Source organism: Brassica rapa, chromosome A03 (genome assembly GCF_000309985.2).
Source record: "Brassica rapa cultivar Chiifu-401-42 chromosome A03, CAAS_Brap_v3.01, whole genome shotgun sequence".
In the NCBI taxonomy this organism is placed as follows: Eukaryota; Viridiplantae; Streptophyta; class Magnoliopsida; order Brassicales; family Brassicaceae; genus Brassica; species Brassica rapa.
Window position 1 is genome coordinate 2,496,343 of NC_024797.2, and position 24,001 is coordinate 2,520,343.

The 24,001-nt window shown below is 34.3% G+C and overlaps 5 protein-coding genes and 1 long non-coding RNA gene across 7 annotated transcripts; 3 read left to right on the forward strand and 3 right to left on the reverse strand.

Moving 5' to 3' along the window:
• Positions 1-1,494: 1,494 nt before the first annotated feature.
• On the forward strand, positions 1,495-8,027 carry LOC103856011 (4-substituted benzoates-glutamate ligase GH3.12). Of its 2 annotated transcripts, XR_004456032.1 has the most exons (5): positions 1,495-4,317; positions 4,409-4,510; positions 4,641-5,419; positions 5,500-6,137; positions 8,015-8,027. XR_004456032.1 is itself a non-coding variant. In XM_009133083.3 (4 exons), the coding sequence occupies exons 1-4, from the start codon at positions 4,034-4,036 to the stop codon at positions 6,054-6,056; spliced, it is 1,722 nt and encodes a 573-aa protein (XP_009131331.1). In that variant the 5' UTR covers positions 1,495-4,033; the 3' UTR covers positions 6,057-7,769. The 2 variants fall into 2 exon arrangements, 1 of the variants encoding a protein (XP_009131331.1); XM_009133083.3 differs by lacking the exon at positions 8,015-8,027 and having other exon boundaries at positions 5,500-7,769.
• An 80-nt stretch (positions 8,028-8,107) lies between these two features.
• On the forward strand, positions 8,108-10,845 carry LOC103856012 (ethylene-responsive transcription factor ERF113). The gene is made up of 2 exons (XM_009133084.3): positions 8,108-8,849; positions 10,080-10,845. The coding sequence occupies exons 1-2, from the start codon at positions 8,747-8,749 to the stop codon at positions 10,646-10,648; spliced, it is 672 nt and encodes a 223-aa protein (XP_009131332.1). The 5' UTR covers positions 8,108-8,746; the 3' UTR covers positions 10,649-10,845.
• LOC117132473 lies at positions 10,810-15,710 on the reverse strand. Its single transcript, XR_004456037.1, has 2 exons — positions 13,869-15,710; positions 10,810-13,196 (listed from the first exon to the last, which is right to left on the reverse strand). It is a non-coding gene; the product is annotated as an uncharacterized LOC117132473 (long non-coding RNA).
• A 255-nt stretch (positions 15,711-15,965) lies between these two features.
• Positions 15,966-18,940, forward strand: LOC103856013 (indole-3-acetic acid-amido synthetase GH3.15). The gene is made up of 6 exons (XM_009133085.3): positions 15,966-16,206; positions 16,288-16,583; positions 16,671-16,772; positions 16,865-17,005; positions 17,222-17,880; positions 18,183-18,940. Exons 2-6 carry the CDS (start codon positions 16,294-16,296, stop codon positions 18,770-18,772), a joined length of 1,782 nt encoding a protein of 593 aa, XP_009131333.1. The 5' UTR covers positions 15,966-16,206; positions 16,288-16,293; the 3' UTR covers positions 18,773-18,940.
• Positions 18,941-19,188: 248 nt separating this feature from the next.
• LOC103856014 (transaldolase) lies at positions 19,189-21,669 on the reverse strand. The gene is made up of 7 exons (XM_009133086.3): positions 21,282-21,669; positions 21,010-21,181; positions 20,851-20,900; positions 20,470-20,770; positions 19,983-20,171; positions 19,731-19,913; positions 19,189-19,654 (listed from the first exon to the last, which is right to left on the reverse strand). The coding sequence occupies exons 1-7, from the start codon at positions 21,452-21,454 to the stop codon at positions 19,409-19,411; spliced, it is 1,314 nt and encodes a 437-aa protein (XP_009131334.1). The 5' UTR covers positions 21,455-21,669; the 3' UTR covers positions 19,189-19,408.
• Positions 21,670-21,895: 226 nt separating this feature from the next.
• LOC103856015 (cytochrome b-c1 complex subunit Rieske-2, mitochondrial) lies at positions 21,896-23,820 on the reverse strand. The gene is made up of 2 exons (XM_009133087.3): positions 23,387-23,820; positions 21,896-22,739 (listed from the first exon to the last, which is right to left on the reverse strand). The coding sequence occupies exons 1-2, from the start codon at positions 23,577-23,579 to the stop codon at positions 22,099-22,101; spliced, it is 834 nt and encodes a 277-aa protein (XP_009131335.2). The 5' UTR covers positions 23,580-23,820; the 3' UTR covers positions 21,896-22,098.
• Between the last annotated feature and the right edge of the window lie 181 nt (positions 23,821-24,001).

The following is a 24,001-nucleotide window of genomic DNA, read 5'->3' on the forward strand; positions in this document are numbered from 1 at the left end:
ATGATGCAGTTAGGCGTAGATCCTCATAAGGCAGGTAGTATTGCCGGTTATCGAATCGTCTTTGTAATCTTTCTCTAATTGTAATATCTAAATAAATCCCCGACAAAAAAAAAAAAAAAGATTGTACTCGGTAACAATTATCAAAACCATTGTTTATCAGTAGAGTGTGTTTCATCATCGTTAGGTACTTTACACTAGTATATCGTTTTCCAAGTAACCAACCAACATGTTCATATATTCAACATGTCGTAATTTATTCTATCTGATTCTGGTCTTTCTAATCAGATTCTCGCATCATTATATATCTCAAATGATTTCCGACCTAGTACTCTAATAAAAATGACTCCTAAGATAACTCTTTTTTTCTTTTTAGCTGTCCCCTCTTCCATCTCCTTTTAGACCTGAGACGGGCCTATTTTTTAATCCAACCTTAAAATATATTATTATAAGTTTATATAACCAACCAAAACTCCCTCCGAGGATTTTCAGAAGGCCTAAACAAGGAAGTTCCATAATGTCAGGCCCAATTGGTAAAAGTCCATTTAGATGAAACAGATGTCCGATCTTTCGGTTTGCTTAGATCTCACCCGTATCAACTAATTATACATTTATACCTCCATTGGAAAATTGCATTTGCATGTTAGGAATGAGATGGAGCTACGTAGACGGTAGTACCAAGTTGGTTACACGGATATGAGATTAAAGTCAATGTAGCATTTTAGCAGCATATGTAAAGACAGTTTTGATTCCCTTACTTTGTTTTCTTCCCCCAGTGTAGAGACAACATAGTACAGTACTACCAAACTGGAAGCAATAATTTGCCTTTGAGACTGGTTGATAGAATATGTTTTGAGACTGTTTGGTAGATTACGCTGAATAGCTATCTTGATAAATGGGGTTTCTTTAAAAGATTCTAAACACATCCATACTCAAATTTGCCAAACTACTACGAAAATAGACATATTGATGTTAGCATCTTCTAAAATTTTAGTGAGGCTGAGAGCATTTGACAGAGAATGAAAGAAAGATGGTTATACCAAATGGTCCTAAATATTTTGTAAGAGTAGAATCCCCAAGATTTGAGGTGTTACTTACAAAATATATTCGGACTCTCTCGCTGTTCAAAGAGATGTTATTAAAGAAAGTTCATTTACATTGAAAAATAAGGTATCCTCTTCTTACTTTCTTAGTTTCTTTTGATTCGTGTCAACAAGTTTTTTACTCTTTTGACTACTGATAAATCATACCATGGGTACCATTTCGTTTCTTCAAAGATTTTATTAAAACTCTTGTTGAGTCTTAAAAAGGCTTTTACAAGCTTTCGGTACATATGTGAACATAAATCGTAGCACATTTATCCTTTTGTGAAATATGGTTATAGACAAATCACAAATCCATGGGAAACTCTCACAAGTCAGATATTTTAGTCATTTTACTCACGTTTTCTTTAGTTTAAGTTTGGTGACTTGGTTCAGGTTATGCATATTAAACTAAAAAAATAGAGACTTATAGTAGAAGATGGAGACGACCTAACCTGACACAAGTCACCATACTAAACTGAAAGTCACTAAGAAATGATCTTTAACTCCTTGTTGCTGATTAAGAAATACCTTTCAACGCTGAAATTTACCTGGAAATTCGTTTTCTTTTTCCAGTGTGTTTCTAGGCAATATACCTCTACAAAAAGTCCACTAATATAAGGTTTTCTTTATTAAATGTAAATTTAAGGTTTTAGTTGGAAGGTCAAAATCGTTTTTGTCCTTAGGAAAATGTAGTATATAAATCCCGAAGTAGTTTTGTTGGGAAGACGTAATTTTAAAAGTTACTAAAATATCTAGCTTTTTAACAAAATTATTATATGTTGATAAATGATCAAATGTTAATTTCTAAATATATTAACTTCAAACTAGTTAATAAATACTCCCTTCGTATACAAAATGTTTTAACTTTTGCTTTTATATTTTTCAAAATTGGTGTTTTAACTTTAATTAATCTATCTGCTTTAAAACTAAAATATAAATTAAAATCTAAAATATGAATGGTATAACTTTTTGAAAAAGAAACAAAAATTAAAAAAAAAACTAAAAATCAATAGATAATGTGAATTTGTTTTTTGGGAAATTAGACCCAATATACAAGAAAAAATCACAAGTTCACTAACTAACCAAAGTCACTCCCTTTCTCCTTATTTCTCTTCCTATCTCTCCATACATTCTTACTAAAAATCTAATTTCTCATTATTTTTTGGTTAATTTCACAAAGAATCCCTTTATTTTTTTCGTTAATATGTTTGCAATTTCTATAAGATCAATTTTTCTAATACATAGAGAGTATACGATTGGTGTTCTATAATTCTTTTGTATATTTTATTGAAATATTTATTATAAATAAGTATGTCAAAAATATAATTTGAATTGAGAAAAAAAAAAGAAACGGTCGTATACATTAGAACAAAAAGAGAATAGACTTGGTGGAATAGGAAAACAAGTGTTATATGATTTATAATTATAGAAAATAGAGAGGATAATAAAGTAAGAGAGTAAAAGACAAGAATTGTTTTCCTCTTCTGAGCTAAACACGCATTCGTATTATTAGTTTAAGATGATTTAACCATGTTCGAGTTGCTTAGTTAAAAATTAAAACATAGTACCAGTACCACTGAACTGGATAAGACTACGAATGGAGCTAACGCGAGAACCATATAATATCAATAACATTACCAAATTGTATCGTACTATACTATTGTGTTCTTGATTTTTATTTTTAACCTTTGTTTTGGTCTTGTGCATTTACACTAAATTTCCAAAACGAAAAAAAGTCCATTGAATCGAGTGAATCAAATCTGGAAACGAGAGAAGAGTCTGCTGCAGGTAAGTTTAAAAGTCTTGTGTTCAGTTGAAACTGTTCCAGTTTTAATCCTATATATGTGTTGTTCTTTAAGATTTTTTTTCACATTTTTTGGTCTTAAAGAACTAATGTATCATCTTTCATTTTCACTAGTGAATATTTACAATTTAACAAAAAAGGTATACTTATCACACAAAAAAACTATATGGTTCCCATTAGTTATTACTATACTAAAACTTCGTCTGTAATTTCTAGTCGCCAACACTTTCGTCATGACTCACAAGAGTCGCAACTAAATAGTTTTTTATCGGTTGACAAACAAAAAGGACAAGAATTATATTGAACTCTCAATGTAGAGGCTTTCTGGTCCCTGTCTCTGTCTATGAATATTATTTTCTTGAGCAAGAGTTTCAACTTAATGTGGAAGAATATTTCGTGGCAGAAATTTCATGTTGAATTTCCTTTTATTTTTTCACGTTTTCCTGACTCTATTGATCTTCTTCATATTTAATGTAATGACAGGTGCAAAACGTTGACTGTTGAATAATCAGTACTAGATAACTTGTCTAAATTATTTTAAATAATTAAAAATAATTTTGAAGTTCTAAACGTTTTGACACATTGAGGATCAGTTTATACGAAGAGTTTATCAGGGTATTTCTTTTTAATTTTAAAACATGAATGGTGTAAAAAAAATGAAATCATATTTCAAAAAGTGAATGCATGAAAAACTTATGCACCAAAGATGATGATCTACATATTTTTCTATAAACTTGTAGCATTATTAATTTATTGCTCTCACAATCAAATCATATATTTTCCATGATTCAGTTTAGTTTAACAAATTCGTATCACTAGCGTTCTCACATACAATTACACAATTATTAAGCTTATAGAATTGTAAAAAAAAAACAATTATTTCTTTCCTGATTCCTATTCTATATCATTACATTTCTCATATATTTTACGTGTATTATTATTCTACGTAGCACGGTTCACACGGTAAGGTCTGAGTCTAGTATTCAATCAAACATATAAAATTGTGTTCCTCGCTAAGACTTTTATAGAGTCAAAATATCATCTAAACAATCTCTGCTTTCCAAACCGAATATTTTAGTTATTTTATCGCTATATATATGACCAAGTATTCACTCTATATTCTCATCTGAATTAGAGAGAAGCAAACATGAAGCCAATATCCAACAACAACGAGAGATGGGAGGAGAAGCTGAAAGATTTAACTTTCAACGTGAAGGAAATACAAGACAAACTTTTGGAAGAGATACTCACACCTAACCTAAAAACTGAGTACCTCCAACGTTTTCACATGGATAGGTTTGATAAACAGCTCTTCAAGAAGAACGTACCGGTGGTGACCTATGAAGATATTAAGCCTTACATTGATCGTGTCGTTAATGGAGAGTCATCAGCTGTCATATCAGCCCGCCTTATTACCGGTTTCTTGTTAAGGTACATAAAGATGCTCTCTCAATTGATTAGTTCTTAATTTCTTATACAAAAACCAAAAAAAAACTAAACTCTTGATTTTGTATTTTTGAAGTTCGGGAACTTCAGGAGGTGCACAAAAGATGATGCCATGGAACCACAAGTACTTAGACAATTTAACATTCGCATACGATCTTCGTATGCACGTTATAACCAAGTAGGTCAATTTATTTATTTATTATTCTTTGGAACAGTAGGTCAATTTATTTATTTTCTTGTTTGGTTGGTGATAACAATTCTCTGTATTGATATTTGGTTATAACAAATCTCCTCTTTGTTATTCTTAGGCATGTGAAAGGTTTGGAGGAAGGAAAAGGAATGATGTTTCTTTTCACTAAACAAGAAGCCATTACTCCTTCTGGCTTGCCTGCTCGTGTCGCAACCAGCAGCTATTTCAAGAGCGACTATTTCAAGAACCGACCATCTAACTGGTATTACTCGTACACAAGCCCTGATGAAGTCATATTATGTTCTAACAACACACAAAGTCTCTATTGCCATTTGCTATGTGGCTTGCTCCAAAGAGACGAGGTTGTGAGAATGGGTTCCATCTTCGCTTCAGTCATGGTCCGAGCAATCAAGTTTCTTGAAACTTATTGGGAAGAGTTGTGTTCAAACATCAGATCAGGCCATCTCAGCGAGTGGATCACAGACCGCGGTTGTCGAAGTTCGGTGTCTTTAGTCCTTGAAGGGCCACGTCCAGACCTAGCAGACACAATTGAAACAATATGCAACAAGAACTCTTGGGAAGGTATAGTCAAAAGACTCTGGCCAAACACCAAGTATATTGAAACCGTTGTTACTGGTTCAATGGGACAGTACGTTCCCACGTTGAACTATTACTGCAGCGACTTGCCTCTCGTGTCAACAACGTACGGTTCTTCGGAGACCACGTTCGGGATTAACGTAGATCCTCTATGCAAACCTGAAGATGTTTCTTACGCTTTCATGCCTAACATGTCTTACTTTGAGTTCATAACAATGGATGGAGACAAGCGCGATGTGGTTGACCTTCAAGATGTGAAACTTGGGTGCACTTATGAACCAGTAGTCACCAACTTCTCCGGTGAGATTAATAAACATAACAAAATTCAATATATTTTACTTATATGGTTTAACTAAATATTTTGAATTTTTTTTTTCCAGGATTGTATAGAATGAGAGTGGGAGATGTTCTTGTGGTGACTGGTTTCTACAACAACGCGCCTCAGTTTAAGTTTGTAAGAAGAGAGAACGTGGTCTTAAGCATCGATAGTGATAAAACCAACGAAGAAGATTTGTTTAAGGCATTGAGTCAAGCGAAGCTCGTTCTGGAGTTATCTGATCTCATTCTGGTGGACTTCACCAGCTATGCTGACACCTCAACATTTCCGGGTCACTACGTGATTTACTTAGAAATAAAGGAAAAAAAGGGAGAGAACAAGAAGAATAATGTGGAGCTCAGTGAAGAGGTGTTCTCAAAGTGTTGTTCAGTGATGGAGGATTCGCTTGACAATGTTTACAAGAGGTGTCGGTTCAAAGACGGTTCGGTTGGGCCTCTGGAGATAAGAGTGGTGCGTCAAGGGATGTTTGATTCACTCATGGACTTCTTCATCTCACAAGGTGCTTCCATAGGTCAGTACAAGACTCCTAGATGCATTAAATCAGTAAAGGCCTTGGAATTTATGGAGGAGTGTGTGGTTGCCAGGTTCTTTAGTACTTGAAATTGTTGTTTCTTTGATTATAGGTCCAAGATTTGCTTATAAATATGTTTGTTGGGGGATGTATAGAATGGTGTTGCGGTAGTATTGTATTTGTACATGTGCCTATGCTGTGTACTAGTTTGTCTGAATGGGAAGTGTCTTGATAAAAAGTAAAAACAAAACAATATCGAAGGTGGAAATGGATGTATAGAATGGTGTTGCGGTAACAGGCTTTGTACACACACAAAAAGTATCAGGCTTTAATAAAGCCCAATTAGCTTTTAAATGAAACCCAAAGCCTTCTTTAACACTTAAGTAATCACAACCGTTGATCAAAAAAAAAAGTAATCACAACCAAAGAGTTTAGACTTTAGAGAACAATCCGTTTTACAGTTTCGTTTCGGTTCAGTATATTTATTTTTCAGATTTTTATATGTATTTGACGTTCTAGAGAATCTTTAAAAATGTTTTAACCGAAAATAAATAAAATTGTTTGTAATTTGATTGGTTTTTGGGTTCGGCTTGATGTTGTTACGGTTTGGTCGATATACTTTCTCTTTCGAAACTAAACAATATACATGACAAATACTCTAGTAACATTTCTATTTACATGATTACATCTATATTTAATATGTATATTTAAGATAAAGTTTAATGAAATTTAAATTTATTATGATTAGTTTATTTTTGGGTATATCCGTATATGTTAAATTAATTCTACAACTGAGTTAAATTTTTAAACTTATAGATAAAATACAAATAGAAGTGTTTTTTTATCGGTTTGGTTTGATTTGTCCTTAGTTATTTTTACTCAGTTTTCTATTTAAAAAACATCTTAAATATAATTTACGAATCAGTACGATAACATGTATTATGATGATATACACTAAACAGATATAAAATTTTAATAAATTTGTTGATCAAGAAAAAGTTTTGTAAAAAAAAATGTTTTGTAGATTTGATTGTATTTTTATTGGATGTGGCTCGGTAGTACTCGAATGGTATTTGGTTCAGCTTTGGTTGTTTCTTTCTATATTTAAAATTTTAAATATTAGTTAATAAATATTAATTTGATTTGATTGGATTTGACTATTTGAGTAATATCGAATTGTGTTAATCGTGGAGAAAGAAGAAGCGGATTTTGAGATTTCGACTGGGACGGGTTCCATTATATATAATTTAGTTATTTTATTTCATTTTCTCTTCTGGCCATTTTTGGATTCACGAATCACGCCGCTTTTGTTCCTTTTCAAAAAAATAAAATTGCCTTTGTTTCTCTTTTACTTTGCGTCATCAACCTCGGATATGTTCTCTTTAACTTCACAAGGAAAACTACAAATATGCACATAGTAAGATCGAAATAGAATTCGAATTTCAGGTGGTTTTTGTTCATAACATTTGACTTATTGTGATATGGCTGAGCGATAATATCGTGATATCATTACAAAAATCAGTGGTTTTAATTATGCTATATTTATGAAGAAATCATATACTATCTCTATTTCTGCAGAGCAGTCGTTTCCATTGTGTTATGGCACAATGTCCTCCCCCTCGTTTTCTCTTTGTGTTTGAAAGCTGTAATGTGTGTTTCTCTTCTTTGTGCATTTTTGTACTCCCCTTAAATAATATAGATGAAAACCTTTAAAAAAAGAAAACAAATCAAATACTATAAACAGTTACCGGTAAAACAAACATAACAAATCATATATATGTACCATATGTGAATATCCGCTCCAAATATTTTCTTATATACATTTTTGTAATATATTAGATTATACTCCCTCTGTTCTGAAATGTAAGATGTTTTAGGTAGTACACACTTATTAAGAAAATTATTTTTTACCTAAAAAATATCATTAAAATTATAAAGTAAAAATTTCTCAACCAATTACAAAATAAAATTATTAAATTTGATAGACTACACAATCTTATATATTGGAAAATAAAAATTATTCTAAACATCTTACATTTCATAACAGAGAGAATATATATTATATCTTTTAGTTTTTGATAGCTTATTTATCAAATTAATTATTAAACTATCAAAATTCACAAATAAAGAATTTGAATCTTTAACTTTAGTCTCATTTATATAATTTCCTTAAATTTTTATTTATTTTCCAACTAACTTTGAATTGAACATGGATAAAAACAAATATAAACCAAAAAAAAACCAGAATAATGACTAGTTCCGTTTTCATTCCAAATTTGTGCGTAACACTGCACCAAAACATGCGAAGCTTAAGCTCCCAAGAATAAAGATTGAGAAAAAGAAAAAGAGAACTATGAACTCAAATGAACGGTCCCACCCCGCACCATTCCAAAGATTTAGTTTATTAATTATTATATCCTCTTTTCTTGTAGATCCTTCTCTTTAAAAACCCTCTATTTCTTGACCTCTTCTTTCCTCATAATATCAATAGCCTAGAGGAAAGAAAACCCTTGTTTGCTTCCAACTTGTTCATCACCAAGCCAACTCCATGTTCTAGACTTCTAGTCGCTCCCTAGAATACTAAGCTTACAATCAATTTGTTCAAACTAGTTGGTTCCTTCCAAGGTCTTGTACACATACGTACCACAAACACGTGTTGTTCTTTCTCTGTGTGTGTGTGTGAATTGTAAAAGTGGATCGAAGGTATGGAAAGGGATTGGTTCCACCGGAAACGTCGGCGGCGGAGAACCCTTCTTGGAACGAGTCAGATGTCACCGCCATGATCTCCTCTCTAAGTCGTGCCATCGAGTATCCAACAGCCGACGGACACGACCCGGTCAAAGAAGAGCTTGATAAATCGGATCAACTACAACAAGACCAAGGTAATTAAGTAGTTACATATTAAATCCATATGTTTCTTCACCATATGTCTCTAATAACAGCTTAATCTTTTAGCTAGCTGATGTAACTTGTTAGAATATGTTAAGTAACTTAACTTGCTATTAATAACTCTTTCGATAGTTGCTTACTTGCTTGCTTAATAATAAAATTAATTAGGGGAAAAAAGGAATTGGTATGTTAGGCTCAAGTTCAGGTTCAAGTTCAATGCATCTGTCATTTAATTTACTTTCCGTAAAGAACTTTACTTCTCGTCTTTGAATTGAACCACCGATCTGGTTTCTACGTGTCTGTCTTTTTTTAATACATCTAGACTTCTTTTTTGTTTCTTTTGAAAGTACTAGTTAGATGATATTTTATCAACGTAGGCTTTAACTCGTCAAACATATATATAGTCTACATATGGCTTCTTACCTAACTAGATGTGAGTAATTTTAACCACGCACGGTTCTTTGATTCATTTCAATCAATTAGTACTAATTGTTGTATTTGATCGATTATTCTTTTATCAACTTTATGTATGTCCTTTATTCTATATTTTGATTTATGTAAACACGATTAACTTGTGTTTAAGGTGAGTTTAACGACCAAAAATGTCATACGACTCATACTCAAAAGTAGTTATCAAAAGTCAAGTCTTAGTTTATATTTTTGTTGATTGATATTCACAACATCACATTTTGTTCTTTGAATTCTAAATTGTATTTATAGATGTGTCATGTCATCCTGTATGCACAATAATACAACTGAAACTAATCATTCATAGAAATAAAAACTCATGTATTATTCTTTCTAGAGAAAAATAATTTAAGTTGATGATTTTTTTTAAATGGTAGTTGATTACTAATAAGTTTTATTTTGCTCAGTTTAATTAGTTTTTTTTTTTTGTCAATATGCATCTAAATAAAAAGTTAAAATGTTAAGAGTGTGAGGAAGAATAGTTTTAGTATATTTTGGAAAGTTGTATAATCGACATATTTTATGAATCTGAAGTAGTTTTAGATGCATTCTTTCATTAAATCATCTTTTGTTCCTTTCAAGCTGTTAATGAACATTTAAACTAATTTTTCTCAAATTATTTCCTTGCTGTAAGTACAATTAAAATCACACGTATACTATCTTCTCATGCATGTAGTGCTCACATGCAGTATTATTATTATTATTATTTCTGTGTTACATGCAAAAATAATTATTTTATTTCAACGTTCTTCAAGATCAACCAAGAAAAAGACACTATAGAGGGGTAAGGCAGCGACCATGGGGAAAATGGGCGGCCGAGATCCGTGACCCAAAGAAAGCAGCCCGTGTATGGCTCGGGACTTTCGAGACAGCAGAAGACGCCGCTTTAGCCTACGACCGAGCCGCCCTCAAATTCAAAGGCACCAAGGCTAAACTCAACTTCCCTGAACGTGTTCAAGGCCCATCAACCACAAGCTATGTTGCATCTCAATCTGGCACTGATCATGCCCCAAGAGGAGGTAGTGAATTAATGAGCTCACCTCCTCAGCTTGGTCCATCTTCTACTACTACCACTACTACCTCGTGGCCAGTGAATTATAACCAGGACATACTTCAGTACGCTCAGTTGCTTACAAGTAATAGTGACGTTGATTTGTCGTACTACACATCAAGTCTCTTCAGTCAGCAGCAGCAGCCTTTCTCAACGCCATCTTCATCTTCTTCTTCCTCGTTAGCTTTCCAACAAACGCAGCAGCAACAACAGCAGCAGCGCGAAGACGAGAAGAGCTATGGTTACCACTATTATAACTACCCAAGAGAATAATACAATTATTATTATTGCCTATCGAATAAGTTTTATAAATCTCTACTGTATTTTCATTTCGGTTTTTACTTCCGTAACCTTTGTTACTATATAGAGGCAAGGACGTTGCAACAAAAATGAATGAACGAGACGCATGTGTATCGTTTTTTTTTCGTTTTTCCTTAATTGTTAGTAAGATTTGGATTTGTTGAAGTTCACTGTTTTGACACATGTAATTCCTAGAATTTAAATTCGGAGAAGGCATATACAATGTTCAAAATATATTTTATTTTATGGACATATTTTTAGATGACCAGTTAAAGACGATAATCTCAGAAAAAAACGATATATAGTTAGATCTATAGTTATATTAATATTATATAAGTCTATGTCATTAGAATAAGAACCAAATATGTAAATAAACCTCTAAAAGAAAACAAGTATGCATGAGAACTGATAGTGTATTTTTATATAATGGTGTTCGAAGGAATTAGTTTTGTCCTAGGGTGGATTGCTAATCTAGAGGTAATTAGACCTGGCGTTTAGACCACGAACGTATAACTTAGCTGAGAAACCGAGACATTAAGGTTAAGTATTTAGTGGTCTCTCTTTACTTGATCGATCAAGAAAAGAGTTTTTTTTCAGTTGCAAAAAAAAAGAGTTAGTTTTTTTTTTGAACAAAGAAAAGAGTTTGGTTCTAGCATATTTTTTTTAAACTAATAGGTTTAACCTAAAAGTTTTAACAAGGTAATCTTAAATATCTAGAATCATAAATCTTAATTATTCATAGCCCAATAAAAATTTCTGATATACCCAAAATTTAAATGATAAGATTATAAATTAAATATAATATGCGTATTTAGGAATATGTCCACTAGATCCATTTTTTTTTTAAAAATCACACATTAATTAAGGTTATGACTTTTGTTATAATATATAAGATTTCTTCTGTTTTAATAGAAAAAAATGTTTTAAGAAAAATATTTTTTTCTATTATACAATATAAGATATTTTTAATCATCTTGTTAATTTAACCTTTAGAAAACCTATTATTTTAAATTTTATTCTAGTGATACGTTTAAAAATAATTTATTAATTTATATGTATTGAGACAAAAAAATAATATATTATAAAAAATAAAAAATGTATAGTATATTTCAGGTTTATAAAAAATAGGAGAAGTACAGTGCCTCTTTGGATGCCTGAATCCCTACCTGTCAAATTGATGCATCATGGATCAGTTATGGCAACGTCAGTGGTTTAGGATGGAGTCTTAAGGATCAAATGGACTCAGAATACTTCAGACCAATGACGTATTACAGGAGCCTCTCAGCTTTGTATATTGAAATGGAAAGTTTACTTTAGACATCCTCTTGTATGAGAAACAGAAGGATAACCTCGGTACGGTTCGAGACGACTGTTCGGACTTAGTGGATATGACAAAAAACCGATGGATTGCCAGCATTCGCGGCAGAGATCGAAGTTTTCTAGAAGCTACAGGAAGACTTTGAGGATGTGAGTCTGTCTCATATTCCTTGGAGTCGGAATGGTAGGGTATATACGTTAGCAAAGGATGCAAAGATCAGAGGCTACCTTTTTTCTTATATATATCAGATCCGGACAGATGAAAATGTTCTTAGGAGAATCAGTTTGTATGTTCTCCACTTGATCTAGATTAGATGGATAGATGACAAAAAAAAGCGTGGAAACTATTCGAGAATTTGATTCATTCATTCTAAAGAGTCTTATAAGAAAAAAAGATAGGTAAGCATTGAGTAAATAGGGTCAAACATTTTTTTTCTTGTTTAAGTGTGATTAAACAATCACAAACGATCACAGTAGGAATATCGCAATCGCTAATCATTTAAAAAACAAAAAACGTGTTCAACTGTGAATATATTCCCAAAACCAAAAAGTGTGTAGAATATAGTGAGACTTATCTTTCCACATATTCATGTGTCTTCTTTAGAACGCATTTATGTAAATACATGCATCTATATGTGAGTCGTCCCACTAGTTTTAATTTTTTATCATTTATACTCTTTTCACGAAATGACGTTTATTTGGATTATTGGCACATGTGAGAGTAAGACAAGCAAACTTGGTCTCGAGATGTACATCGAGCTTGGCCCACCAAAGATAGTAGTTTGAACACCGTGCAACTCTCATTATTGTATTTGATTGGTCTTTCTTCTGATCGTCTCAGCACTTTTCAGCATACATTCCTCACCAGTTATACTATTCATTTAATCAAATATATTAATACACCATAACACTTACATTATAATATCCACACATGTTCATCTGAAAGGTACTGGATATACAAAAAAAGTGAAACTTTTATAAATTGAGTAAATACATAGATATATTCCCGGTATCTTACTCCTAGATAATTGATGTATGAGATATTGAGATTAGATGCGATGATGTAGAACGATAAGTGAAGAGCTTCTTGAGAGTTACGCATGCGGAAAGGCAGAAGGAAATGGGTCCCATCCCACTTGGTTACGTCAAGTGGTGTTATTTTGAGAGGGCTATCTTCGAGATCCTATGACCCAGTTATAATCATCTGCAAATCCCGATACATATCTTTCCAATTCTTTATTTGTTTATGTAGTATAAAATTTCCACAGTCAAATTTCTAACTCGATTATGATACTACAGTTTCACACACAATCTCTACTCTGCACTACGTCTAGCAGGGTGTTGTTTTATGTGATCAATCTGACCAAGTGTTCTGTGAGCCATTTTCGGTAATTAGTTAGTTTCTATCAGCTTCAAAAAAGAGATTGTATATTTTATACTATTGTAAACAAACATTGATTAACATGGAAAAATAAAAAAATTTAGAGAAAAAGACGATTTAAAAAAAAAACTAATTTTAGAATTTGTATATTGATAATGTGAATAAATCAATTTACAAGTCTTTACAGTTTACACATATATATACAATCTCAAAATTTAATATTTTTTCCGTTTATGAAAATTTCATTATCTACCAAAGACAGTTTTTCTAATCGATTAAAACATACTGTACAACAATTTTTTTGGATACATACCCCCAAATGTTAGTCTTATAACGATTTAATCCGCCTTATGTCTATGATGACCAAATCATTTTATTAATATACTCTAAGTCACTCCATAATCAGTATTTACTTCTAATTTTAACTATTTTTATTTCTCCCGAAATGTTATTTTTCAGAAAGTGATAGGCCATTACTAAGAATCAAAACAATACCCATAAAATGATAACACGAGAGAAGTTGAAAGGGATATGATGAAGTTCCGGATCTATATATCTTTATCGATCTATAGCTATTTTCAACAGTCTTCGGGTATCTATGACACACGAAGACTTTAAGCATGCTTTCGGCTTCAATAAATTCAAACATTGCGGCTGCTTTGCGATGATTCCATAGAGTGGAACTTCCCCAGATACAATAATGATCTTCGCATGCACATGCACTCTTATTATTATGTGCATGGATTGATTTCAATATATTGTCAGTCATCTACGTGCATCTTTACTGCTTTGTTCTTTTTCTTTCTCACTGGTATTCATACTAAACGGAAGACAGTTTTTCTAATCGATTAAAACATATCAGTTTACACATATATATACAATCTCAAAATTTAATATTTTTTCCGTTTTCTTACTACTTAACCAACAACAAAATCTGTTTTTGATTATTAAAATTTGTGTAAAACCGATTTTTTTTCTTTTATATAGTGTAAAAGTATTTCCAACCCATCTCTACTTTCATGTTTATATTTTTTTCTAAAATAGAGAAATTCTATTATATAGACGTGGATTTACTCCAATATATGCCTCTATAATAGAATTTTTCTATTTACAGAGAAAAATATAGAAATATATTATTTTCACCTCTAAATATAAAATAAAAAATAATTTTATTTATATTTTTTTCTAAAATAAAAGAATTCTATTATAGAGGTCTACCACTATAATAGAGATTTCTATTTTAGAGAAAAATATAGATACATGCAATACAATGGGGATGTTCTAAGGTTGGAAATAAGTCGCATGTTATATGTACCTCTATCCGTTTTAAAGATTTTAATTGGTTAATATCAAAAATTAAAAGAATGGTTTTGTAATTTGTACACATGTATATACGTTTTCTCTGTCAAGGCTTTCATGAGATGATGCTACTACGTAAGGGAAAAAGCTGATGGCTCATGCAAAGGCTGTCAAAATCATTGAACACAAATTAAAGCCTTTTTACGCACCTAAAGTCCAAGATAAGTTTACGGGAGGAATAAGCCCAAAATAAGTGTAATCTAAATCAAAATCTGAAAAACAGTGAAAATTATAAACCCAAGAAGAGATTAGGCTTTGATTCTTAAGTGCAACTTGGAACGCTAACTGTTTCCATTTGATAACTTGATGAATATGGTTATCGGCTGCGGTCTCCCTAGTACGATGGCTGTGAGTGAGCGGTGAGCGAGATTAATGTCGGCGGTGAGACGGGACCTAGATCGCGAGTGTTTCGAGCCATTGGCAACCTATAATGATTTGATTAGTCAATGGATCTGGAGCTTTTTTGTTCAACAACTCATCGGTTCAATGTGTTTGCTTAGTCGGGCAGATGAACCGGTACATCAAATTAAACCGGCTTCGTTTGCGGTTCAATTCAAGCATTTTGATCCAAATTAGTTTTCAATTAAAGATTTCTTTCCTTGAGAGAGTTTTCAGGACAAATAATTCTACGAATGGCAAGAAATCATCTAATCCTAACCACCACTGCAATCTTAAATAAATTAAAGTGGCAATCTGAGATCATAGCATTTCTAGTAGAACTTTTGAATACATATAAAAAATAATTGGATTTCTCAAATAATTTCAACTTACATAAAAGTTTTTTTTGGTAATAGTTATATATATATGCGTATATATAGGACTTAATCATACAAAACAAAAGTTTGTTTTTGTTGTTTCAAAAGTTACGTAATACATTTTTAATCAAAAACACAAAGTTACGTAATACATTGTTAAAAACTAGAGAATGAATTGAAAAAAAACTAGAGAATGGACAAAAAAGTTGCATTGTCGGACGAAATTAAAGAAAGAAGAACTTAACCGTACTTCGGATTAGGTTTGTCAACAAAAAGGCCCTGTTATAGTGGTCGAGTCACATATTCTACAAATTTTTGTACCTACAATTTACAAATATCATGACTTGCTTTTATGAAGACGTGTTGAACCACAAATCTTTTACCACACAATCCAGCTAGATATCTAACATTAATGGCTATAGAAATGTCCTTTGTAAACACCAAAGGTCCAAAAGTAAAGTTTCAAAGCAGTTCCTGGTACATGTACCAATCATGAAATCAAAAATGAAATTGCTTACTACTATTAGGCTAGATTTTTTTACTCAAATCCTCTTTCTTGAAAAAGAAAAGAATATTATCATTTGGGATATTCTGGCACAGTTCTCCACGCCACACTTTTTTGACATGTTTTGTCTGCTTCCTCCAAGATCTCATCCAAAGTTATGGGTGGAGAGACATAATCTCATTCACTTCTCCTGAACAGAGCTCTTCACTCTTTTGTAAGTCCACAAGTGCTAAGACTTTGCTTTAACATATGTAAGCGAGAATCAGTGTTTTGCTTTCTGTTATTACTGTTGCAGGCAATCATGTTGCCAAAGTTCGATCCAACAAACTCAAAAGCGTGCCTGTCCATTCTTGAGGATGTGACAACCAACGCAAAGCAGGTTCAAGATTCCGTGTTGGAAGCAATACTTTCACGCAATGCTCAAACCGAGTATCTTAAAGGCTTCCTCAACGGTCAGCTCGATAAGCAAAGCTTCAAGAACAACCTACCCGTTGTGACCTACGAAGACTATAGACCTTATATTGATCGTATTGCCAATGGAGAGTCCTCTGATCTCATCTGTGATCAACCCATCATTGTTCTTTTGGTCAGGTATACCTTTTTAAATCTTAAAAAAACTATGCAGATTAGAATAGAATATGTAAAGAGTGAAGGAAGCAATCGTGTGTGTGTTTGCAGCTCAGGTACTTCAGGAGGAGTTCCAAAGTTGATACCTATGACAGCAGAGGAACTAGAACAGAGGATGTTGTTTTCATCTCTACATAGACCTCTCATCTCCAAGTAATGAGTTCCAAAAGTCCATTGTAATATCTTTATTTCTTAGTTGTTATGAAAACTCAAACCCGTTCTTGGTAACGTTTTGCAAAATGCAGGCAAATAGAAGGGATTAGTGAAGGAAAATCTCTCAGCTTTTTCTTTGTTACCAGAGAAGGCAAGACAGCCTCTGGCTTGATGGTCAGGACTATGGTTACTTGTGTTATAAAAATGGCCGGCTCAGCCAACAAAGATGTCTGGTAAACATTTGCTCCCATATCACATTCAATGTTCTAAAAATCATTCAGCCGTATCCGTCTAGGCGGCAAATTGGTCATAAATCATTTTTAGCGGAGTCTAAGCGCCCGCCTAGACAATAATCCTCTATAATCACCGCCTTACGATTTTTTTGAACATTGATTACGTTCACTCTTTCTGCTAGTGTTTATTTATTGTGTTTCTTACATGATCTACAGGGATCAAGTACAGATAAGCCCACATGGCCTTTATACTTGTGACGACACTACCCAAAGCATGTACTGCCAATTGCTTTGTGGACTTCTACAGCGAGAAAATGTATCTCGCCTTGGTGCACCATTTGCTTCTTCCTTTCTCAAAGTAATCAAGTTCTTGGAAGATCACTGGAAGGAGTTATGCTCCAACATAACGACAGGTCGTGTCAGCGACTGGATCACAGACCCTCAATGCCTTTCAGGGGTTGGTAAGTTCCTCGGCGCTCCAAATCCAGAACTAGCGAGCCTAATCGAGAAAGAATGTGGTAAAACATCATGGGAGGCAATAGTGAGGAGACTATGGCCTAATGCAAAATGCATTGAAGCCGTTGTTACTGGCTCTATGGCACAGTATATACCGATGATGGATTTCTATTGCGGCGGTCTTCCTTTAGTTTCATCATTCTATGCCAGCTCTGAATGTTTCCTAGGTCTTAACTTAAATACTCTGAGAAAGCCTAGTGATGCGGCCTACACCATTATCCCAAGTATGGCATATTTTGAGTTCATAGAGGTCGAGAAAGACCATCAAGAAACTAGTCATGATCCCACAAAGAACATTGTGGATCTTGTTGATGTTAAAGTTGGACATGACTATGAACCTGTTATAACAACCTTTTCAGGTAAGTCTATTTTCAATTATTTTCTTAATGTGTGTCAATAACAAGTGCAGTCTCAAATTATTTTAAGTTCCATTATATTTAACGATATAATAAAATAGTTTTTAAAAGAATAACTTTCTTATATATATGTTTGGCGTTTATATTTTTTTTGAAATTACAAGCTGTAAATTTAGCAGTATATCTAAGAGTTTAAAGTTTTGGACTATAATTTATGTATATTTTTTAATTTTGTACTTGGAGATTCGGATCACGTTCGACCGTTTATTTACACTATCAATTAACTTATATTATTTGATTTACAGGTCTGTATAGATACCGTTTGGGTGATGTTTTACGTGTGACTGGTTTCTACAACAACGCGCCAGAGTTTCAAGTCGCGGGAAGAAAAAAAGTTGTCCTGAGCATCGACATGGACAAGACCTACGAAGAAGATCTCCTCAAAGCCGTAACAAACGCAAAGCTCCTCCTCGAGCCACATGACCTAATGCTCATTGACTTCACTAGCCGTGTGGATTCCTCTTCATTTCCAGGACACTACGTGCTCTACTGGGAACTAGGGAGCAAAGTCAATGACGCAAAGCTTGAGCCTGACGCTGAGGTTATGGAGGAATGCTGCTTCACCATGGAGGAGTCTCTCGACTCTATTTATAGAAAAGGACGTAAGAATGATAAGAACATTGGACCGCTTGAGATTAAGGTTGTCAAGAGTGGTGCCTTTGATGAGCTTATGAACTTCTTTGTGTCTCGAGGCTCTTCTGTGAGTCAGTACAAGACGCCGAGATCAGTGACGAATGAAGAAGCGTTGAAGGTGTTAGAGGCGAGTGTAGTTTCCAAGTTTGTTAGCAAGAAGACTCCGTCTTGGGAGCTACATGAGCTGCATTCCAGTCGATAAAACCGTTGTTACAACAAGCGTGCATGGGACATGAGAGAAGGGCTAATAATAAATAAAATGTCGGCTACAAATAAATAAGAGAAAACAGAACCTTGCATTGAATATGTAATCGAATACGAATAAAATATCGGCTGATTCGGATAAATTTAAATATTTTTCATACAAATATTTTTTTTGAACAATTCAGTTCTTTCACGTATTTCAGATAAAAAAATTCTGGATAATTTGGTTTATAAATGATATTTTAGAACATTTAGTAAATTTTAAATGATATAAATTGTATTTTAGATAGTTACATACCAACTTGCTTCGGTTTCGGTTTTCGAGATATAGAAACCATTTAAATATTTATGAACATCCGTTTGATTCTGGGTTCCTTTTTCAGATTCGGTTCAGTTTTGAGCTTACTCACAATATGTAAAAAAAGTTACTTATAAATAGAAGAAACTCCAATTAAAACAACATAATACAAGAACAAGTGTGAACATGAAACAAATGCCATATAACATCTCTAGGAAACACAGTGTTTGAAGAACAAAGCCGAAGGCTCTTCTTTTATTGCATTATTACTACAGTAAACAAAACGAAGAGCCAAAGTTCAAATTCTGTGACGTTAAGCGTTTTCTTATCTTTTCTTCAATGGCTGGCTAGTTTGAGAGTGTTGGCCTTGTCTTGAAGTGTACCAAGCAGACTCTCGAAACTCTTCTTGAACGAGTCTACACCTTCTTCTTCCAACTGTTCTCCCACTTTGTTCCAGTCTATTCCCAGCTTCTCTAGTGCACTGTAAACCCCTTCTGCTTCTGACACATTCGCATCTATCGTCCTCTTCACCGTTCCATGGTCAATGAACGCTTCCAGCGCTTGATCCGGCATGGTTGACACCTAAACCCAAACCAAAAATATAAACACTTGTTTTGGGAAGTGAAACATGAGACGGCAAACACAAAAGATGACTCACAGTGTCAGGTCCAATGAGAGGAGCAACATATAAAGTGTCAGAGTAAGCTGGGTTCTTGACACTTGTCGATGCCCAGAGAAGCCTCTGCTTCTTGGCACCTTTCTTCACCAAAGCTTCCCATCTTGGGCCTGAGAACTTTTTCTGGTATAGTTGGTATGCTAATGCAGCTTGAGCCACAGCCGCCTGCAAGAACAACACATCAGGTGTTCACAAACTCATAAACTTATTCACAGCAATGAACCGAGATTTTACCTTGCCGCGGAGGTCTAGTGCTTCTGGGGTACCAATCTTCTCAAGCATCTTGTCCATGAGTGTATCCACACGACTAACAAAGAAGGAAGCAACACTTGTAACTCTTGACAGGTCATCAAGTCCAGACGCCTCGAGTCCATCCAAATATGCATCAATCACTGCCTCATATCTCGCTATTGAGAATATAAGCTGAAACAGAACAGAACTGGTTTATATCACTGTACACCAATAAAAAGCTCAGCATTCGTTTCGGGTTTTGAGGCTGTTATAAGTATAGGTGTAATGGATTGTAAAGTTATGCATTCACATAATAATATACATACCATTACACTCTGTAAAGTTATTCATTCACATAATAATATGGGTCTAATGGATTGTAAAGTTATTCGCGTTTGTTCCCAACAATAACTATTCTGGTTTCAGGATAAGCCATTACACTCTACAAATTTTTTAAGTATTATAACTCAGTTTAGGACAAGTTACTTACCGTGACATTGACACTTATTCCAGAAGCAATGACATCTCTGATGGAAGGAATACATGGAGAAGTAGCAGGGATCTTAATATAGACATTAGGACGGTTCACAGACTTATGAAGAAGTTTAGCAGCTTTAACAGTGGTTTTGGTATCATCAGCAAGCAGAGGTGAAACTTCAACAGAAACATAGCCATCCTCAGCATCAGTCTGGTCATAGATTGGCTCAAAAAGCTTGCAAGCATCTTGAATATCCTTCACCACAAGCTCCCAGTACGCTTTTTTAATGGCTGTTCCAGACTCCACAAGTGTCCTAACAAAAATAAAAACAAAAAGAAACTGATTCTAATACAGCCAAAAAAGCATCATAAAGATATGCATCCACACTATTACCTGAACTGATCATTATAAGCATCTGAAGTGGATATGGCTTTCTGGAAGATCTACAAAGGTTTTAATAGAGTGAAGGAGTTTAAGACAAAATGAAACAACCAGAGAGTAAAGCAAAAGGTAAAAGAGGACGCACAGAGAGAGATGGTTATAAAAAATTACCGCAGGGTTGCTAGTTACACCTCGAACGCCACGGGCAATGAAGGGGATAAGATCAGTGACAGGACGGCATAGATTATCATACCAAGGACTCTGGCCTTCCTTCTCATATAGATCGTGAAGAGTAGTTCTCTTTGTAGTACTTCCGTTTCCACCAGAGGCTGAACACCTCACACTTCAAATCAACCAAAGCTTGCAAGATCAACTTCATAGCAAGAAACAGACTATACAGAGACAAAGACACATGCAGCAGTTAAGTTGATATATATACTTACAAGAGGGAAGGTCTGGTCTGTTGGTTGTAACGAATAGAAAGATGGGAAGCAGAAGAAAGCTTGGCGTTAAAACTTCGGAGGTTGACGGAGGATCTTGGTAAGACGGAGGAAGATCTAGAGCCGGCAGAAGTGGTGGCGGGTGTAAGGTTGGTGAGATTGGTAACAGACGCCATTTTTTCAGCTGGGGAAGTATGAAAAGTATTATTCTTGGTTTAATCGGATGATAAAAACCAGAAAAAGGGAAAAAAAAAATGGGGTTAGGTTTGGTGGAATGGTGAGCTACGTGGAAGAGTAAATATGATGATGGTGATGGATTGCTGCTTTAAGAGAGTTGTCTGAGACAAAAACATGTATTTAGAGTAGTAAATGATGTCTTACGATACACATGAGAGGTTGCTTTAGGTCTTGTAACTTGTAATGGCTGTTGTTAGTTTTGAAAGGGTCAAATTTTGGCTTTTATATGTGTACAATCAGGACACCTAAGTTTAGATAAAGGTCAAACGTTTAGAAGACAAAATGAATTGAGATACGGAACTCCTTGTTGCACATAAATCTTTTTATTTGTGATGATGACGCCTAGAAACTTAAAGAGAGATGCCAACGGATCTGTTTCATACAATAAGAACAGACTATGAACAGTCTTTCATCAAGAAATGGAAAAACAGAACTTTGAGTACACGTTCAATAAATAGACAAAGTTTCTTATTATTCAACAAAAAAAGCAAGACAATCTTGCTCTAAATTGCCTGAATATTAAAAAAAAAAAACAGATGAGAATCTTTGAGAAACAGACAGTCTGTTGTGTTTTTATTCGTCATTAACCAATGAGTAACTTATTCTCTTCCAAGAAGCTGTAGGTTGGTACCTCCAGGTTGTATGGAGCCGGACCTTTCCTAATCCTTCCAGAGATGTCGTAATGCGATCCGTGACAAGGGCAAAACCAACCACCGTAATCACCAGCATTAGGCAAGGGGATGCATCCCAGGTGAGTGCAGACTCCAACCACCACTAACCATTCCGGATTCTTGACCCTGACCGAGTCTTCTTGCGGATCTCTCAGAGAACCAAGATCCACGCTATTGGCAAGCTTGATATCATCCTCTGTTCTTCTCCTGATGAAGACAGGCTTTCCACGCCACTTCACTGTAACAGTGGTTCCTGGCTCAATGCTCCCTAGGTCAACCTCGAGGGAAGCAAGGGCAAGGACGTCCTTACTTGCGGACATGCTGACAATGAGTTTCAGAACAAGAAGGCGGAGAACAGAGGCGTAGACAAACCTCCCACCTGACAGGACGAAGTACGCGAATGCACGTTTGCTAGGGTCACCAGGTGGGTAACGCTCATGGTTGTGATCGTCATAGACAATCTTAGAGTTAGGTGTCTTGACAGCCTCCACGGTGGCTGGTTCCGAACCAAAACCTACCTCATTCCCTTGAGTAAGGACTTGAGATGAGAAACCTAAAAATAGCATGAAAACTTAATATAGTTTACATTGGGATCAAATAATTCTACAACAATTAAGCAACAAAGGGACTACTACAACTATCAAGATGTGACAATTAATGAGTACATAAAAATGGAATCCATCCATGCGGTATAAGAATCATACAGAGTAACAGTAGAAGCATAACAGATTCATCAAGACAATACTCTACCACAATATCAAGGAAAAATAGCAAGAAAACAAATTCAGTTATCAGATGCTGTGTATATTATATTACAGAAAAAAAAAAAATTCCCAAGCAAATATGATAAGAAAATATAAATTTCGGAGCCTTTTTAATAAATCAGGATACAAAAGATCAAAACTTTGGTAAGCTTCTTTATAATCTCATTTCAAATCCGATAAATTAACTCAAAAGTCCATTCCTTTCTAGAAGAAAGAAGCAATCATAGAAGGCAAAACTATCCAGGGGGCAAGGAGAAGACATCAATCTCTAATTCATGGGGAATCAAAACCTATAACACGTCCGTTCTAGTTCATTCCGTAACTCATTCATATAAGCAAAAAAAAAAACTAAAAAAAAATCGAACCTTTTTGATAGCACTAAAATCAAACACCTGAAATGAAAACTAAAATCAATCCAGAGAACAGGGGGGCAGACCTCTTACAAGGCTTCGGTGGTAAGAACCGAAACGAGAAAGGGCAGGTGAGGGGACAGATCTGGTGGCGGAAGAGGAGGAGGAGGAGTTGCCGCCGCCATCGGAGAGGGTATGGTCGCGGGAGAGGGCGAAGGAGGTCGCATTAGTAGATCTCTGCGAAACAGAGAAAAGCCTCCTCCCTGCTACTCGCAGCATCTCTGCTCTCAGGGTGTAATGGCCGAATCTAGGGTGTTTGGTTCAAGCGAGAACAGGCTCTCAAAGGTTATGGACACGACCGATGCAACAGGGGAGAAGAGTTCCGTATAATTAGTCTTTCATGGAAGAAATGGTCAACTTGATTTTACTATAGTGTATTTAAAGTTTTTTTTTTTTTGTTTACATATATTTTGGTTTTACTCGAATATTTTGGTTTATTTATTTTTTCAGAAGATATTCAACATGACATTAAAAAAAAAAATAGAGTTCATGTTTTTTTTTAAAAAGGTTTTGAATAAAGGAAGTATTAATAATTATGTAGATTATTAAATTTATGGCACAGACAAAAATTTTTTTGTGTAAATTTTCATAAGAAAAAATTATTAGAGTAATGCAAATAGAACCATTAGATATAAGTATTT